The sequence below is a fragment of the Achroia grisella genome, unplaced genomic scaffold (genome assembly GCF_030625045.1).
Source record: "Achroia grisella isolate CSIRO2021 unplaced genomic scaffold, CSIRO_AGI_Agris_v1 utg628, whole genome shotgun sequence".
Lineage (NCBI taxonomy): Eukaryota > Metazoa > Arthropoda > Insecta > Lepidoptera > Pyralidae > Achroia > Achroia grisella.
In genome coordinates, this window is record NW_026712968.1 from 343,753 (window position 1) to 363,521 (window position 19,769).

The 19,769-nt window shown below is 38.4% G+C and overlaps 1 protein-coding gene across 1 annotated transcript in view; it reads right to left on the reverse strand.

Moving 5' to 3' along the window:
* Positions 1-19,769, reverse strand: part of LOC131849006 (uncharacterized) — a 53,894-nt gene that overhangs the window by 526 nt on the left and 33,599 nt on the right. The window contains exons 31-46 of the mRNA XM_059198977.1: positions 19,501-19,675; positions 18,634-18,796; positions 18,197-18,294; positions 17,010-17,174; positions 16,674-16,812; positions 15,935-16,066; positions 14,403-14,524; positions 13,987-14,118; positions 12,780-13,002; positions 11,460-11,605; positions 9,013-9,084; positions 4,847-4,933; positions 3,963-4,065; positions 2,560-3,524; positions 1,870-2,053; positions 451-612 (exon numbers count right to left, since the gene is read on the reverse strand). Of these exons, the coding sequence (XP_059054960.1) occupies positions 451-612; positions 1,870-2,053; positions 2,560-3,524; positions 3,963-4,065; positions 4,847-4,933; positions 9,013-9,084; positions 11,460-11,605; positions 12,780-13,002; positions 13,987-14,118; positions 14,403-14,524; positions 15,935-16,066; positions 16,674-16,812; positions 17,010-17,174; positions 18,197-18,294; positions 18,634-18,796; positions 19,501-19,675 (3,068 nt within the window). The remainder of the gene's footprint in view (positions 1-450; positions 613-1,869; positions 2,054-2,559; positions 3,525-3,962; positions 4,066-4,846; positions 4,934-9,012; positions 9,085-11,459; positions 11,606-12,779; positions 13,003-13,986; positions 14,119-14,402; positions 14,525-15,934; positions 16,067-16,673; positions 16,813-17,009; positions 17,175-18,196; positions 18,295-18,633; positions 18,797-19,500; positions 19,676-19,769) is intronic.

Genomic DNA, 19,769 nt, shown 5'->3' on the forward strand with positions numbered 1-19,769 from the left:
GAAATTTGTTAGTACATATCTGAACGGAAGATGTGAAAAAACAAATATCTTATATATAAATTTCTCGTACCACAATGTCAGTTACCATACTCCTCCGAAACTATTTTTATGAAATTTTATATGTACTAATAATTTTTATACACCTAAGTGTTAAGGGTGGCTGACCAAAAAACCACCAGAAAAACCAGACCAGAATTTTTTTTTTTTCTTTTCGAGAGAAGGTACAGCGTCAAGTTTCAGAAGTAAAGGGTGGGGTTTTTCAAGAAGGTTACATTAAGATTTGTTAAGGGTCGGCAACGCGCACGTGACACCCCTGGTGTCTCAGGCGTCTATAGGCTACGGTAACCATTTACCACCAGATAATCTGAATGCTTGTTTGCCACCATCGTAGTATAAAAAATATTCGTGGAAACGCAGCTAAATATCACTTGAAAATAAGGTTCAAATTACCATGATGTCGTCCGAGTCCGTGTCGCGTGCCGACGGCCCCGAAGCCTGTGTCGTCGTCCAGCGAGGTGCCGGACGCGCCGGACACTCCGGACAGGCCGGACACGGACGCGCCGGACATGCCCGAAATGCCCGAATCTCCGGTCGGCGAACCGGTGCCGGACCCTATATATATTGGTGGAGGATTGTTAGTAATGTGAATTTAAAATTTAATCTATTCTAAAACTCCAGGTCAATTATTATCCTTACATGATGGTTTTTTAACCAAGAATTAACGACTATGTTATCCAGCGGACTGCGTGGATGTCGTCCTGACATAATACATTATTACAAACTAGGTAACTAGTTCACATGACTAAATATTCAAAGGGGAAAAGAGGATTGTTAGTAATGTGGACTAACCTAACTAACTTATGTGGAATAACCTCATATGTATGTACCATTATCAGGTTGTATTATGCGGTTTCTTCTGGAAACCATCGTGGTAAATTGCCATTTGCCAACATGGGCTGACTGACCTGACCTCATGCTCATATTATCATCCTCCACTGGTGCTCCGCCAGCGTAAACCGTTAGCGCAGGCGAAAACACAATCCATTATCACCTATAATAAAACTATAAAAAACTACAACTATAAAAACTTCACCGGACGATAGGGGGCGAGTGCAGATGGCACTCCAAACCAAAGGAAGGACTTATGGAGTGGCTGAAGGCCAACTCCAAGGCCTGACGGATACAACTTTAGTCTGAGGGCACTGCTAGGGTTCGAGCCTCGGCTATGGTCGATGTAAATTCGATCTCCATTTGAACGACGGATCGATCGAGGAGGAAGCTTGAGTTATAGATTACAGATACTATACAACTGTAAGAATTATTTAAATACATTTTTAAAGTCACGATCCCGAATATAATTAAAAATTAATAACTGCACCCCGACCGATACGAACGATTATTCTCGTAAGAATACAATTGTTCGCATCGTGCGAGGAATCGAACTTATGATCGTCTGAAATAAAACGGCGTGGTACACCGTAGTCGAGTCACAACGCGAGTTTCAAGGCGTTTGTGTCCCAGTCCCCACCAACACGCTGCCCACCTTCATGAAAGAGGACTACTGGCCGAAGGGTGTGGTGTATCAGCGCTACCGTGGCATATTGCCGTCGACAGTACCGTGACCACAGGGATTACGATTTTAATAATAGTTGTTGTCAAAAACACTGATTGTGGTGTATCGGCGCTACCGTGGCAGATTGCCGTCGACAGTACCGTACCACACAGACTATAGTATATTAAATATTAGTTTTATAATATTAATTCATATGTATGTTAGTCTATAATGTATTTATAATATGGGCCTAGTTGCCTAAAATAAATAAATAAATAGACTGCTAGACCGTAGGCTGTCAATAGAAATAGCATTACCGTGCGTAGTAGCTCGTGACATGTGGTGCAGTGGCGGCTGCACGGGCCCTACAGGTCCCACGGGCCCCATGGACATCCCCTGCATCGACTGCATCGGCTGTATCGGCTGCATCGGGTGCATCTGATGGCCTGGATGTGAGTACAGCGCGTCAGGCCACGCGCCGCTGTACTGTGCTTCCGGGTCCTGTTTGTTTATTTGTTTGAATTAGTGCTAGTTGGTAGCTTGTATTTTGCTTTACATTTCGTCGTAATGTGTGAACATTACGACGAAATGTAAATTACAACTAAATTATTTAAAAGAGCAATTTCTGGCACGTTCTTGTGATGAGGCTCCTTTCCAAATGAGCAGTTTCCGAAAGGTATAAAAAGTATCATCATAACAGAATTCAGGTAATTCTGGTATGATACTTTTTACTACAATAAATAATAATCCTGGACAATTCCTACAACGCCATCTAGTCCCAAGGTAAGCAGAGATTGTATTATGGGTACTTGACAACTGATATGAATACTAATATATATATATATATTTGTAAATACATACATAAATACCCCGACCAATATAAACAATCATACTAATGAATACAAAAGTTTGTACCGTATGAGGAATCGAAGCCGCGACCATCGAAAGTAAGACGGCTTGATAAACCACTAGATAAATAAATCTTGTATAGAAAAAGTTACACTTACTTGTCCTTTATAAAATTTTGATTCAGTGACGTGGTGAATGGTAACTTCGTTGTTCAGTTTGGATCCAACGCGCAGTCTTTGGAAATATGGTAGTTGGTCACCATTAGCCATATGGTTGGGTCCAACATCATCCATCTTCCCAATATTTGGACCAACATCATTTTTCTCATTAAACAGTGCACTTCTAAAGACATTTCTATTCTCTTGTCCGAATGGAGTGTATAGACCTCCACTGAAATCGTTGTCTTCTCGTTTCAATGGAGTGCCAATTGGTTCAGGGCGTTGTATTGGATTTGCAAATAATGAATCGTTTGATTCAAACCTTGGCTCATTGTTGGGTCTTGTTCCAATTGGATTTGGTGACACAGTTGGCTTCGGACTCTGATTGTCCACATAGTACTCCGGAGTGAGAAAGCTTCGTTGCTGATTCTCCTCAGTCGGTTTAAACAATGAATACCCTTCATCATTCTTCTGGGTAAATGATGCCAAATTCATTATTCTGTTCTGGAATTCTGAGTCTTGGGTTTTTGGGGATGCTCTTGGGTCTACGTAGGGTTGTTGCACGGGGTAATTCGGGTTTACGTAGTTGTACTGGGGTTGATACATGTTTGGAGCTTGGGGTCTCATGCCCATAAGGCTTTGCTGATGCATAATCGACATCAACGGGTTCCTTATGGTGTACATTCCGTTAGAGGTAGGTGTTATGGTTGCTTGGCAAGCGTTTGGCGGCATAGGAATCGGGTCGGGGATTCGAATCTCGGCCTTCTTCTGCGGTGGGGCATTGCTTATCTGAACCGGTGGGAGATTCGGGTGGAACATTGGGTTCCGTAGAGTGACCATTTTTGTGTCTTGTTTCGGTTCTTCAGCAGCGGCCGCGGCGGCTTTCTTCGCCTTCTTCTTTGCTTTCTTCGATTTTCCTATCACTTGTGGCAACGGTTCAGGAATTACTATTGCTTTAGGCGGTTCTGTGAAACGATGAAAGAATATATATTTTACACAATGTTTAATTTTTTTTTTAATATATATTTTTTCCTAGAACAATTCATAGCGTCATCTTGTCCAAAGCTGAGACGGCCTTGTGTTAAAGGTACTAGATAACTGATATAAAATATATAGACACAGTTTTTTTTTGTAAATACTTAACATACATAGAAAACACCCAGACAATACAAATACAAATTATTATACTCATGAATACAAATATTTGTACCGTGCGAGGTATCGAATTCGCCACCAAATGCGGTATGCTAAACCGGTAGACTACCAAGGCCGTCATATATAAACGAATAGTCATATGATAACGTGACGCCCCTTATATGATGATGCGTTGTCACTTTTCAGAACTAGGAGCATCATCAGCGAGGGGTCTGTATGTATGTATGTATCGAGCGACGGGTACGTACCGGGCTGCGAGAACATCATCAGCGAGGGGTCTGCATTGATGACGGGCGCGGGTCGCTGTACCGGTGTTGGTGGGGCTGCCAGCTGGCTGCAGCGCCACGCCGGCTGTAATCATCAGACCATCATCACAATACCATATTACGATATAAATGATCATAACGATGGTTATAACACACGAGTCGAAATTTCAAAATACATATTTTTATTTTATTTATTTATATAACTTCAATGCACAAAATACCAAGGTAAAAGTACATATGGCGGACTTAACGCCTTAAGGCATTTTCTACCAGTCAACCATAGGCTGTGCAGAGAAAAACAGTACATACAACATATCTACACAATAAATTCATTTTTTTATAATCATATCAAATCAAAAATCATTTATTCGAGTAGGAAATTTTAGCCGCTTATTTACGTAATTATTTTTTATATTCAATAATTTTTCATATTATCTCAATGTTATAATTTATAAGAATCTGTTAATTTTAATAATGTATAAATTAAATTAGATTATTTCAAACATCCGTTAAATAATATTTATTGAGCAACACCTGTATCACACTAAGCGATTCCTTAAATGACAACCGAGCCATCACTGTAAACGTGCACTGTGTTTAACAACCTCTAATCTAGGTACATAGGGAGGCAGGGTATTGTTAGTAATGGGAACTAGTAACTCCCATTGCTACCAATGTACTATGTTAGGTCGACCTCCACGCGGTTCCCCCTGGATAAATTCCTGGTGAATTTGTCACGATGGGCTAACTGACCTGACCTCATGTTCCTCCACTGGTGCCCCGCCAGCGTAAACCAATAGCGCAGGCTCGTGCACCATTCCATTATCTTTCACAATAAAAACCTAGGTACGTATATATATACTTACCACTGATTTGATGGACGGTGGGTCCTTTTTCTCAGCGGGTTGGACGCGAGTCAGCGTAATGCCGGGTGGTAACTTCAAATCCGCCACCTACAAATACAATATTAATCTATTTAACTATATCACATCAAATTACAAAGGTTCATAATCTGCTTCTTTCTTATCCCATTTATTTGTGGTCGTCGTAATATGTTTTTCTCTTCCATTCATCCCTGTTCGCAGTCATCTCGTTATTTACTCCCTTTCTCACCATATCATCTTTCACACAGTCCATCCATTTCGTTTTCGGTCTTCCTCTTATTTAACTAAATTACGAAGGTTATTTGTTTTATAATAGAAAGGCAGTCTACGTTTTAGTTATATAAATATATGTCAATACGAAAATTACTATTTTCATACAATAACTGTACACATTAATACCTATAGTTAATTAATTTTGTATTAATCCGTTTTAAATAAACATCCACATATTATTACTGAATAATACATAAAAATACAACTACAAAATTAACTAAATCAAAATATATTTATTCATGTAGGTCTATTACAGACTCTTAAGATATGTCAAATCTACCGTCAGTTTGGAGTGATTTCGAGATGAGTAGAACTGACAAGAAACTCAGCTCGTATTCTTTTCAAATACATGTTTACAATAATACATTTTTATATACAAATTTGAGGAGATTAGAATGACCACCAGGCGAATCGGTAATTAATATTAATTTCTGATAGTAGCACAACCCTATTTAAAAATTGCCAAAAGCTGGCAACATAGATAATGTGGAAGTCCCCGAAATAAAAAAAACAGATATATATGTGATTATATCTAATAACCTTAAGAGGCCTTTCACATTTTTTGGCCTAAAAGCAGTGTCTTTGGGGTTCTGGTTCTAAGAAATTAAGAGTCGGATATACATTTTGATTCCTGAATTATATAGATAGATATCTAATCTTAAAAACAACATCTTTGAAATGTTAATTTTCTCTTTGTTAGTCTTCCTAATTTCTAAAATAGTTTATTCAAAAACGCTAAGAGACAGAAGTTTGGGGTCGTCGTTCATTAATAAACAAACATAAATTGATATGATATTTGTACTAAAACTTGATAATTACTTTATAAATTGAGACAGCATCGTCCTTTTTTTCATTTTCAACTTAAATATCAAAAAAATTGATCATAATGAAACCCGAAATTTCAACAAAACTTTGCCATAATCATTTCTAATTTTCTCATAAATACAACGAAATTTTTGCATAAAAAAAACATAATAATAAAGTTAATATACTTGTAAATTAGAAATATAAAAAAAATATATAAGTTTCTAAGAAAAAAATAAACAATAATAATAATTTAAAGTTGTATAAATTCCGTTGCGCCAAAAGTAAATTCTCAGTGGCGCGCTAGCGCTCGTCGAGGTAGGACCTATGCCATTTTTTACAACACCGCTAAGATAAGACATTCGTCAGTGAACATTAGTATAGAGCGACTAAACCATTTTGATAATTTAAGTAATATTTAATTAATTTTGCTAATATATACTTATTTCTACGAATATTAATTTAAAGTTGTTGTTAAATATATATATATATATATAATAATAATATTTATTTTAGCATGCCAAGACAAAAGTACAGTTATGCTACAAATAAAACCTACCTACCCTGCTGGACTATGAAAAGCACAAGAGCATGGTATTTCGTCACACTAATGGCAATTAATTGTTAAAATTAAAAAAGAGAACATTTTAGTATTTTAAAAAATAACGCTTATCTGAGACAAAAATGTAAGAAAATGTAAACCAATTTTACTCTATGTTTATTTTGTAGTTTTTTTCTAAATTAAAATAGGGTTATTGTTTATAAAAATACCATTATTATTTTTACGTACATTTGTCTTGTGTTATATAGTGTATATCATCTAGTATGCAATGTGGATTGTAAATAAATTACCAAATTATATATAAATTATATTCCTTAATGTTTAGAGATATTTTATCCAATTTTATTTTATTTTACACAATACAGATATTTCTAAATTGCAGCTATTCTGTTATTATACTCGTTGGACTTTCATTACTGTACAGTTATGTCAAATAATTATGCGTGTTTGGGTGAAAAGTCAACAACATTATAAATGTTTTTATTTAGAGACTAGCTTTTAGCTCGCGGCTTCGCCCGCGTGAATATGGGATATATAGGTTATCGCGCGTTTAAAGATCCGTGTACAGTATTGGGACGTTATATATAAACCTTCCTCTTGAGTCTATCTATTCTGTCTATTAAATAACAACGAATCAAAATCTGCGTAGTTTTTTAAGATCAAAACATACATAGATCTATTACATGTGTAGATGATATTTTAACCGGAAATTGAAGCCGTTAAAATGGTATTGGCAGATCAGTTGGAATCATCGGTATTCTTGGTATATAAGCTTCAATTCTTTAGTAAGCAATATATCCAATGGGACGCCATTGCACATGTTCGGCGGGCTTAAATTTCATGACTGGATCATGCTTTTGAGAAATTCCTTCCTCAAGTTTGAGCATTTAGTGTGGGAAATCACTATCTGTGCTTCCATAAAAATGAGCTCTCAAATTTGTCAGTAGTTTTAAACTTTCAATTAAAGTCCATAAGGGAGACGATGTTAATGACACAGAGAGTCTTTCAGAAATCTCCAGCAAAAGTATAAAAGTAATCCCGCCAATGAGAGCAGAGGTGTTTCTAAGGTCTTTTAAGGTTCTGTCCAAAATCTCTATAGCTCATGGTGATTTCATTACATATAATCAATGAGGCGTCTTATAATAATTTATAAAAAGGTTTGACATTAACAATTAATTATTTATCAAGAATCAAGAATCGGCCAACCAAGAACGAGAAGCTGCAATATCAGCCAATATCATGCGGCGACGTCAATGATGCAGGAACAGCAATGATAGCAGTTGAAGCTTTTTTTTTACAATTTAGAAAGGAAAACAAGCTGACGGCTCTCCTGATGGAAAGGGGTAACCGTCGCCTATATACATGAGCAGTACCTGCCATGTTCATATCAGCACATTGTTTCCCTCATGCGTTACCATTCCTGAAAACTCGGGTGTTATTCCCCTGTACCTTGTAAATTCACTACCATATATATACACAGGTAGTCTATATAGATAGATATACATATACACAGATAGTATACCCTGAGAAAGGTCATAGACTACTTTATAGTGCGAAAAAAGTATTGTAAGGGATTAATATAGATGAAAGGTTGTATCGTCATTGTTTAATTGAAACAAAGAAACTTTTTTAGGTTATAATCTAAATATATTTCCTTTATTTGGTCAATTTCATTATACCACGCTGACGAAGTCGCGGACACACCTAATATACATATAAAGATGGGACCTTTAAATCAAAACAAAGCCTTGAAAACAGAACTATTATATATAAATAAAATAATTATTTGCTAAGTATAATATTTAGAACAAGTGAATATGGCAATAATGTATCCGACTCTTATAATAAATTATATTGTATCTATTAATAAATAAACTGAATTAATATGTAAGAAGAATTAATTAGTAAATTTATGTTATAGTAATTTCATCTTCCTGTCCTTATCCCAATTATTTGTTACTCATATTACTTAAGGTTTTGGCTTTTAGTTGTACAATCGGCCAGCATCCTGACATCAACCCTCTAGGAATAATATAATAAAAAAATATGGTCATTATTAGCACTTTGATAATTAAGATAAATCACGTTATTTAAAAAAATCCAATAAGTAGTCTCAGTTAAGTAGAAACATATCACATTATTAATTAAAATATTACAAGGATCAAAATGGTTCATACTAAATCCACACCGATTGAGCTACACGGTTATTTGCGTCTGTGTGCGTGTATTACTGTATGTGTGCGTAAATCCATGCGATTAAACCTAAAGTTGAGCGGCATCATTTTGTAATAGTCCTCTTAACACTTCAGGGCGAGCTTGGTGGTCTAGCGGTTTAGCATATTGTCTTACTATCAACGGTCGCGCGTTCGATTCCTCTCACGATACAAACATTTGTATTCATTACTATAATTGTTTTGGTTTGGGTTGTTATCTATGTATATTATGTATGTATGTATGTTGCCACTAGATGGCGTTGTGTGAATTGTCCTGGGTTATTTTTTTATCATACCTGGACTCCGCAACTCAGTTGCTCCATGATACTGCATGACGGTGGCTTCTCAGGTTCATTGCTCGATTGGTTCTGAAAGTTATATCAATTTTAACTAGCGACTCAACTCGGCTTTGCTGGGGGGAAGGGGATTGTTAGTAATGTGGACTGATGCCCTCATTGCTAGCAATGTACCGTGCCTGTTTGACCTCCGCGTGGTTCCCTCTGAAACCATGATGATAAATTCTGACCCGACTTCACACTCATCCTATATCCTCCACCCCTCCGATCGATCCCCAGTCCAATTCAAATGGGGATCGAAATTACGACGGCCTGAGCCGATGTTCGAGACCCTAACGGTGCCCTCAAACTAAAGTCGTATACGGGAGTTGGCCTTCAGCTGCTCCATACGTCCTTTTGGTTTGGAGTGTCATCTGCACTCGCTCCTTACGGTGAAGCTGTAAAGGCCAGCTGCGGCCAACAGCAAGTAAGAAAAAAAATAAAAAGGGTATATTCTCCACTGGTGCCCCGCCAGCGTAAACCGTTAGCGCAGACACCGTTCAAATATCGTACCTTAAAAAAAATACCACTTTCCTTGTATCTACATGTACCTATACTCTATATAACGGAAGTCCTATAACTATATGTATATATCATACATATGGCCTCAGTGATTTGGCGGTTTCGCATGCAGTAATTCCGATGGTTGCGGGTTCGATTCCTCGCACGGTCTATACAAGCATTTGTGTTCATGAGTAAGATTGTTTGTATTGATTTGGGTGTTTCCATGTATATTACGTATGCATTTACAAAAATAAATGTATTTATGTATTTGTATCAGTTATCTAGTAACCATAACATAAACTCTGTTTAGTTTCAGGGTAGTTGATACCGCGGGATATCTTATATATATAACTCAAACGTGACTGACGTAGTGATCTATCAACGCACAGCCCAAACCACTGGACGGATCGGGCTGAAATTTGGCATGCAGGTAGATGTTATGACGTAGGCATCCGCTAAGAAAGAATTTTGATAAATTCCACCCCTAAGGGGATAAATTAACGCGAGCGAAGCCGCGGGCAAAAGCTAGTTATTACATAAACCATCTGGAAGAAATTGTACGTAGTTTAAATTATTCAATCGTACGTAGCTTCTAGAATTCAAACATACGAAACAAAGTATATAGTAATGTTAGAACGAGCTCATAGAAAATTTGCTCGATACTTATACCATAAACTGTATGGCTATTATCCGTTTTTATACCCGTCACTATTTGTGTGCAGTGTGGTCGGTATGAACACGTTGGAGGTAAGGCGAAAGTGCAATCTGATGGTGCACTATTATATGCTGCTGAATGGGAGAATAGATAATCCGACAACCCTGAGTCGTTCTTCCTTATATGATCCACAGCGGTACCTGCGACTACGCACGTGTCGATTAGCACCACATGTTCGCACGTGCACTTCCCAGTTTGCTCCCACTTATCAAGCTATCGCGCTGCTCAATACCTTGGTTTCGGAGCGGCCAGAGGTCGATATTTTCCACGACAATATTAATAAGTTTATTGAGTGTTGTTTGTTGTTTTTATTTTTATTTTATTTAACTTTAATGCACAAAAACAACGTGTACATATGACTTTACACCATGCGGCGTTATCTAGTCAACCATGAGTGGTGCAGAGAAAGATTGTTGGCGGTGCACTAATATAAATGAGAAATGTCAAAAATGAGATATATAAATATAAAGAAAAATATTTTAAATATAAATTTCAATAAAAAATAATAATAATAAACATACATAAATATATGTATAAATATAAACATAGATATATAAATATATATAAATAAACACATGATGATCTGATAATCAAATTATAAGTACAGCCTCAAAGTGAAAGTAATTTAAAAAAATATATAGAGAGAACTATAGGGAAATAACAGAAAGATGTGTAAAAGGTAGAAATAGTAAAAAAGTTACAAAGTTAAATAATGTTCCCGCAATTTCTGTTTAAACGAAATTTTACTCGTGGCGGTCTTGATATAAAGAAGTGTAAGTCATTCCAGAGTTTGATTGCCTGAACGGCGAAAGAATAATGGATGAAGCCGGATAAATGAGCCGGGATATGAAGTAAGAATCTGGTAGTCCGTAGAGAGCGATTGGTATTGTCCCCATGTTCATGTAATTACGTTATTCGTTATGTTATATCATTGGCTCACTACACGCTTTGTTTTATCTGCAAGTGTGGTATCTTATCTTAAATAAATAAATAAATGACATTGAAAAAAATTCAAAATATGTTTAGAAGAGGGCTTAAATGATACTTAAGAACAGTTTCCTTTTTTACATCGGTGACATAAAATGTGTGTATTACACTAACATCGAACCGGCGACCGTTCTGAAGTAAGACAATATAACCGCTAGACCACCGAGGCCGTCATCAAAGTGTGTGTAGAAACTGTACTGACCTTCTTATTGACCACCTCTATTGTTGTGTCCGGCGTGATGTTAATCACTTGGGACTTTTGTTGCTGTTGTTGTTCCTTCTTCTTCTCTTTCTTGTTGTTCTGTTGTTGGGGCTGCTTGTTCGGTTTGGTCGGAGCTGGCGCTGCAACTATATATATAGAGATAATACAGAAACTTATTGAGATGCGATCTTAAAGATCAGATTTGCACTCTTTGTAACGATATTCCCGAAACTTGACCGATCGAGACCAAAATTTCATCGAAGGTCGACCTTCGGGCCTCCATCGTTTACCACTCAAAGAAATCCCGATCGGTCAAGATCGAGTTTTTAATAATTAACGCGCTCCGCTCAGCATGTGACCTAGCGTGTAAACAACACATCGGTAACACGGTAACAAATCTAATATAACCTACAAGTTAGGACAGAGAATTCCCTATAAAACTGTTTTTATCTGCAAACCGATTGGAATTAAATTGACACTACCTAAGTAAAACCTACCACAAAAACCTCCAATTTGGTTAACCCGTTTATGATATCAGCGCGCACAAACGCACAGACAAGACAAAAACAATTGTAACAATTGCAGACGCGAGCTAAGTTGTACGGGTTGCAATTACAAATGGGAAATAATCGCACATATATATAGAATTGTTTATTATTAAAAATGTTGTTGCAACTAACATCAAGTACTGGGGAGAGATACACAACGAGGAGAGAAAAAAAGTGAGATGAAGCTGGGCCCATAACCTATTTGAAATAAAGATCTCAGCAATTTTTCTACTATCGATGTATAAACTATTATCATTTCAATATATTTTAGTACTTTAGTATGTCCAATTAACATAATAACTTTTTAAATTATTGCGTTATTCTGATGCCTATACTATATTACTGTAAAGTTTCTTCAAAATACCTTCAGTAGTTTTTTTGTGAAAGAATAACAAACATGTCTGTCCATACAAACTTCGTGTTCATAATATCACTAACTAGGTACTCGCCCCGGCTTCGCACGGCTGTACATGTATTATACATATAAACCTTCCTCTTGAATCACTCTATCTATTAAAATAAACCGCTTCAAAATCCGTTGCGTAGTTATAAAGATTTACGCATACATAGGGACGGCCAGACAGCGACAGCGGCTTTGTTTTATACTATGTAATGATATTTTCTCTATTGCGTAATTCTCTATTTACAATAGAAGATAACGAAATATTATTAATAACCTACTATATAACCTTTTTTTATGAATGTGGTAAAAAAACGATCCACTTAACGTTTAATGGTAACTAAATAAAGCAAGTATATAAATATATCTCACCAGTCTTCTCCTGTTTGTTCTCTTTCCCTTTCTTCTGTTCCTTCTCTTGTTTCTTTTCTTTCTTTTCCTCTTTCTTTACGGGCTCCTTTTTATTATCTGCTTTTTTGTTATCTATCTTTTTATCAGTCTTCTTGACGGGCTCGGGCTTGGGTGGTTCTTGTTTTTTCACCTCCTTTTTACTCTTGGCTTCTTTTAGCTGCCTCTTTCTTTCTTCTTCTTCCGCCTTTAATAAAATGTTTAGTTTTTATATAGGGTCGATTATATATTATCGATTGCATAATATTAAAATGTATACTAAACTAGCCGTGCCCGCGGTTTTACCTGCGTGAGATTTATAGCCGATATGTCATTCTGATGTATAAGCTATATTACTAAAAATAAATTATATAATATTCATAATTAGTAAAATTTTATCAATATCCGTTCAGTAGTTTCATCCATACTCACAAACTTTCGCGTTTATAACATTAATAAGATCTTCACGACTGCTTTCATAAATGGGGTAGGCAAAGATATCGTCAAGTGTTGTAATTATGGTGAACGCAACACTTGACATGCCTAATACCTACTCAAGATATCAATTAATAACATAAAAAAATACACTTAAGGACAAAGAACGGCAGAGAAAAAATGTGAGGAGACACTGGGCCCATAACCTACTGAAAATAGAGATGTATAAACCATTATCATTTTAATACTAGCTGACCGCCGCAACTTCGTCTGGATCACGCTTGCTTGACATTATATATATTTCGCGCTATCACATTTTTTTATTTTTTTATATTGGGTTGTTTGGGCTATTGTCAGATACCTGCACCTGTAGCACTGCGACCTACATAGATCTATTGTGCTCGCCCTTTTTCAAAGTTTGCTACCTAGACCCGTCAGGGACAAGAATTAAAGGATATTCTTAGGAGCGATGGTTTTTATCTCCTCGGGAAAGAGTGTAAACTTTCTAAGGGAGATATATCGTTTATGCATGAGGTATTACATTACATATTACATAATATCCTATATCCATAAATCGCTATTACATAATATCCTTTTAAATTATGGTCTGTCTTTGTCTGATGTATATGCTATATTACTGTAAAGATTCACTAAAATCTGTTCAATAGTTTTTGAGTGAATGAGTAAGATTCATCCATCCATCCATAACATACTCACAAACTTTTGGATTTATAATATTAGTAAGATACATATATACCTGTTGTTTCGCTAACAGCTTCCTCTGTTTCTTGGATAGTTGCTGTACAGGTTCCGGCGCCGGTGGCGGTTGACTCTTCGGCTGCACTTTGACCTTGGGAGCCGCCTTCTGTTGTACTTCTTTCTGCTTCTTCTATTTAGATAAATCTATATATTAATATGGGGGTTTTCTTGAATTCCTTTTGTATCCTTTTTTAAGAAAATGACGCGGATAGTAGAGTTAGAAATGTGACATACTTAAGGGTTTTTATTTTGTTACTTTAGAATCTAAAAATGAATCTGTATTTATGTACAAGCTTTTTTGAATAGAATACGAGCTGAGTTTCTTGTTAGTTTTTCTCATCTCGAAATCATTCCGAAGTTACGGTAGATTTGACATATCATAAGAGTATGTAATAGACCTACATGAAGTAATACCTTTTCTTTATTAGTTCCTTTGGCCAGCTGGTTGATATGAGCTAGCGCCTGCTCCCAGGTTTGCTTGCGTTGATTCTCCGCTGGTTTCTGAGGTGGTGGCTTATCGTCGCGAACGTTTAATTCTGTGAATACATTATTAATTACTTAAAAATATCCAAAACCTGCAAGGATTTAATTACACGACCTCGGTGGTCTAGAAGTTCAGCATACCGCTTTACTTTCGATAATCGCGGGTTCGATTCCTCGCACGATGAAAACATTTGTATTCATATGAGCGTTTGTATTGGTTTGGATTTTTTATATGTATATTTTTTAATGTATGATAATGAAATAGTGCATGCACCTGTGCTAACGGTTTCCGTTGCTGCATCTTCACCAGTGTAAGATGATAGGATAAACATGAGATCAGGTCAGTTAGCACATTGTGACAAATTCATCAGGAATTTATCCTGCTGGTTTCCAAGAGGAACATTACATTATGTATGCACTTACAAAAGAACTGTATCAAGTATTTGTAACAGTTATCTAGTATCCATAACACAAGCTCTGCTTAGCTTGGGACTAGATGATATTGTCTTAGTTTTGTACAAATTCTCACACATTATTTATATAGACGAGTGGAGAATGCTATTTTTTTAAATTATGCATAATGTTCAATATTGTCTAGTTAACGAATCAAGGTTTGTTCACGTGCTGTTATCAAACTAATCTATATGAAGCAAGTCTTTGACAATAGAGTCTTGATACGGTTCTAACTTATAATGTCGACTTCGAAAGCGGTGGCTGCGACCGATGTCCGGCGTGTCCGAGGTGTCCTGCCAGGGTGTGTGAGTGACCGGTGACCTTGATGATGTCAAGCGGTGGCTGCGACCGGTGTCCGGCGTGTCCGGGTTGTCCTGCCAGGGTGTGGCGGCCAGTGACCGCCAGTTTCCACTGACCTTGCAGTAGATGTGAGAGCGGCGGCTGCGACCGGTGTCCGGCGTGTCCGGGTTGTCCTGCCAGGGTGTGGCGGCCAGTGACCGCCAGTTTCCACTGACCTTGCAGTAGATGTGAGAGCGGCGGCTGCGACCGGTGTCCGGCGTGTCCGGGTTGTCCTGCCAGGGTGTGGCGGCCAGTAACCGACAGTTTCCACTGACCTTACAGTAAATGTGAGAGGGGCGGCTGCGACCGCTGTCCGGCGTGTCCGGGGTGTCCTTCCAGGGTGTGGCGGCCAGTGACCGACAGTTTCCACTGACCTTGCAGTAGATGTGAGAGCGGCGGCTGCAACCGGTGTCCGGCGTGTCCGGGGTGTCCTTCCAGGGTGTGGCGGCCAGTGACCGACAGTTTCCACTGACCTTGCAGTAGATGTGAGAGCGGCGGCTGCGACCGGTGTCCGACGTGTCCGGGGTGTCCTGCCAGGGTGTGGCGGCCAGTGACCGACAGTTTCCACTGACCTTGCAGTAGATGTGAGAGCGGCGGCTGCGACCGGTGTCCGGCGTGTCCGGGGTGTCCTGCCAGGGTGTGGCGGCCAGTGACCGACAGTTTCCACTGACCTTGCAGTAGATGTGAGAGCGGCGGCTGCGACCGGTGTCCGGCGTGTCCGTCGTGTCCGGGCATTGTGAGGGTGACAGCGCCGTCGCAGGCCGACCGCCGGACGCACACCATACCGGGACAGTTCCTTGCGCCTGGAGAAGTACATACAATGGACGAATAATGCTAGTTTATTTATAGACTCACCTGCACGAATAGTATAATAATAAAAGTAGAAATAATAATAATAATAGTATAATAATGACAATAATATCCCTATTTAATCTATAATATTAAAATGAATCGCTGAATGTGTTACTAAAAGGAAATCTCGAGAACAGCTAAACCGTTTGTGCTAATTCTTTTATTAGAATATTCCTCGAAGTATAGATGGTGGACGTAGAGAAAAATTTTTAAAATTCCTTGAAAATGTGTAAAGACAATATTTTTTCTATACTTCCACACAAACTGAAAAAATACCTGTATGGTAAATTGACTTTTAAGTATTATTGCGAATCGTTTGTGTGGAAGTACGTTATAAAATTCAAGTGTTAGTGGAGAGGTTCTGGGATTATATGTATAATACATGCATGTTGATGTATAGAACAAGCCGAGAAATTCAAAGATTTTTAATCCACTTGGGCGAAAAAGGGGCGGGTCGTTAATTAAAAAAAAATAACCTCTTTTCCTCGTTATGACACTAAATGCTATATATTATATTTTATCTTAAAAAGCAGTCAGTAAATAATGAAATACACTCACTAATGAAAGAAGCCTGCTTCGGGTTCTCCATTAGAAGCGCCTGTTGTTGTTGTAATTGTTGTTGCTGTTGCATCTGTTGTTGTTGTTGCTGCAACTGTTGTTGTGATTGTTGCGTTTGTGCTATTGCGCCTTGTTCTAACTGTTGGCAAAACAAATGATTTTATTACTATTTTTTAAGTCGAAATAATACTGTGCTTATAAAAATACAATATGAATACGAAATATTATAAATGCGTAATCTGTCTCTGACAGACAGATTGAAAGACTATTATATATGCAAAGCAGATAGCCAATTATGCAGTATTCAAAAGAAAATAAAAAAGAGAGAGTACATACGTTCTGTTTTTGAGTTTGTTGTTCCTTGTTTCCTTGATTTTGTTGATCCTTCGGGTTACGAGAATCGGGCTCGGCTTGCAGCGCTCGCGCCTCAGCCAGCTGCTTGTCGCACTGCTCCAGCCTCTTGCTCCACTCGTCTACCAACTGATCCGCCAACTCCAGTTCCTAGAGATGTGGAGAAGATTGTTACTGGAACTTTATTGATTAATTTATATCTGGCCTTGTAGATAGAAAACAGAACTAGACTTTTGTATTTAGATAAATAGTCAAATTTGTGTCTTCTATTGTTAGAGTTAAATTTATTTATTTATTTATAAAATTACATGCTCTCAGCATGTAATTTTATAAATAAATAAATAAATATTAATAATATAGTATTAAACATACATATATATTACACTATATAAATACATACGTAAAGATACGATATACATAAAATAATTTTAATAGCAATACTATATTTTATAGCGTAGCTTTCTAGCGCATTGCATTGCGCTGGAGTCCCGCTGACTGTGGCAGATTAATATAAATTTCAAATGTAAGCAATACGACCTCAGCGACAAGCAAGTTAGTCGGTTACAAAGGTTACAGGAAGCTCACGTCTCTCGATAATAAGCTCCTTGTTCTTTATATCTGCTTACGCGCCTCTTTTTTTTTATATCACGTAGGTGGCAAACAAGCATACGGCCCATCTGATGGTAAACGGTTACCGTAGCCTATGGACGTCTGAAACACCAGGGGTGTCACATGCGCGTTGCCGATCCTTAAGAAACCTCAATATACCCTTCTTGAAAAACCTTTTAAACCATATCATTCTGAACTTTTTATTTTCCACATTGTTGACCTCCTGTTATTTAATAAATAAGTGTATTGTGCCTAAACAGGCGCACCCCACACATTCATACTTATATACATAAAATATTTGTAGTGTGCGAGAATGATTACAATGATTATTTAAAAGAGCCACACCGATGTTTCTTGCTCGTTCTTCTTGTGATGAGACATCATTCCGAATGAGCGGTAGATTAAAATAATGATAACTATGACTATTCAAAAGTGCTTAAATTAAGTTTATTTTAATAAATGATTTTCTATTCTAATGAAACTAGCGACAACCGGAAATAAAGATATGCTTAACCTCTAGACCACCGAGATAACAAATTCTATGTAATAATATTGGTACATACCTGCACAGTATTACGTATGAGCGTCGTGAGTCCGCCGAGTTTTTCTGCCATCACTACCATTTTTGCCTCCTGCGCAGGATTCAACTTTTGTTTCTTGCCTGAAAAAAAGTCTTCTGTTAATATAGTTATGTTACTAATATTATAAAGGTGAAAGTTTTTAAGTATGTACGGATGGATGGATGTTTGTTACTCTTTCACGCAAAAACTACTGAACGGATTTTGATAAAACTTTACTGTAATATAGCTTATACATCAGAATACGCAACACTATCCTGAGGAGAGAAAAACCATCGCTCCTTAGAATATCCTTCAATCCTTGTCCCCGAGGGTCCAGGCAGCAAACTCTGAATAAGGGTCAGCACAATAGATCTATGCAGGTTATATAACCCTCAATAAAAAAACAATAACTATGTACAAAGTACTACAAATATAATGACCTTTCTTTTTGTAAGTCTGTTGGTGTGCCAGCCTGGCTTCCTTCAGTCGCCGCTTGGTGGCCATTTGGGTGAAGAGTGCCACCTCGAGGGCGGCCATGCCGCGGCGAACTCTTGTCAATTCTGCTTCTAACGCTGTCCTCTCCTCCAGTAGTCGCATCTCCATCTGTATAATTCGCATGTTTACTAACAAAGTGCATTAATTCGTCGAATACAAATAGGGATCTAAATGATGTTAGCCCGAGCAGAGATTCGAATCCTTAAAGTGCCCTCAGACTCCAAAGTTGAAACTGTTAGGCAGGAGGTCTTCAGCCGCTTCATAAGTCCTTCCGCGGGTTTGGAGTGCTATCTTCATTCGTCCTCTATCGTCTTGTAAATCTGTAGAGGCCGGCTGACCAACAGCATTGGAATAGATCGAAAAAGTTAGCCTAAGTCGAGATACAAACCCTAGCCTAACTCTACCTAAAAAACTCCCTAAGGACAAAGCACGACTGCAATCTTCATTCGCAGGATGCGAACGATGTGATCGTCCGGTGAAGCTGAAAAGGTTAGCTGTGGCTAACATCGTTAGATTAGTCAGAAAAAGGTACGAGGTTCGAACCTCTAATAGTACCCTCAGTCTAAAGTCGTATCCTTCCAGCGGGAGTAGAGTCTTCGGCCGCTCCATTAGTCCTTTTTTGTTTGTAGTGCCACCTCAACTCGCCTCCTATCGTCCGGTGAAGCTGCAAAGGTCCGCTGCGGCCAACAGCATTAGAGAAGTCCGATTAAAGAACTAAGGACGAGGTACTAGTGCCACCTACAGTCGCGGCCTACCGTCCGGCGGAGCTGCGGCCGACATAATAATAAAGTGAGTAAGGCTGTGAGTCGGACCCGCTTGCCCCTCTGGCGCATCTTCTTGGCGCGCTTCTTGCCGCGGTCCTTGTGCCGCGCGGGGCCCTCGATGTACTGCAGCAGCGCGTCCAGGTCGCGCGGGTCCGCCGCCCGCGCCCCGCCCCGCGCGCCGCGCCCCCCGCCGCCCCCGCCCCCGCCCCGCCAGCACGAGCCCCTGGAACACACCACACCCGTCACCACCCCAAGCCCCGTCCGCCGATACTACCGATCTATCAATGATAGATCGGTGGTATTGATGGATGTGATAC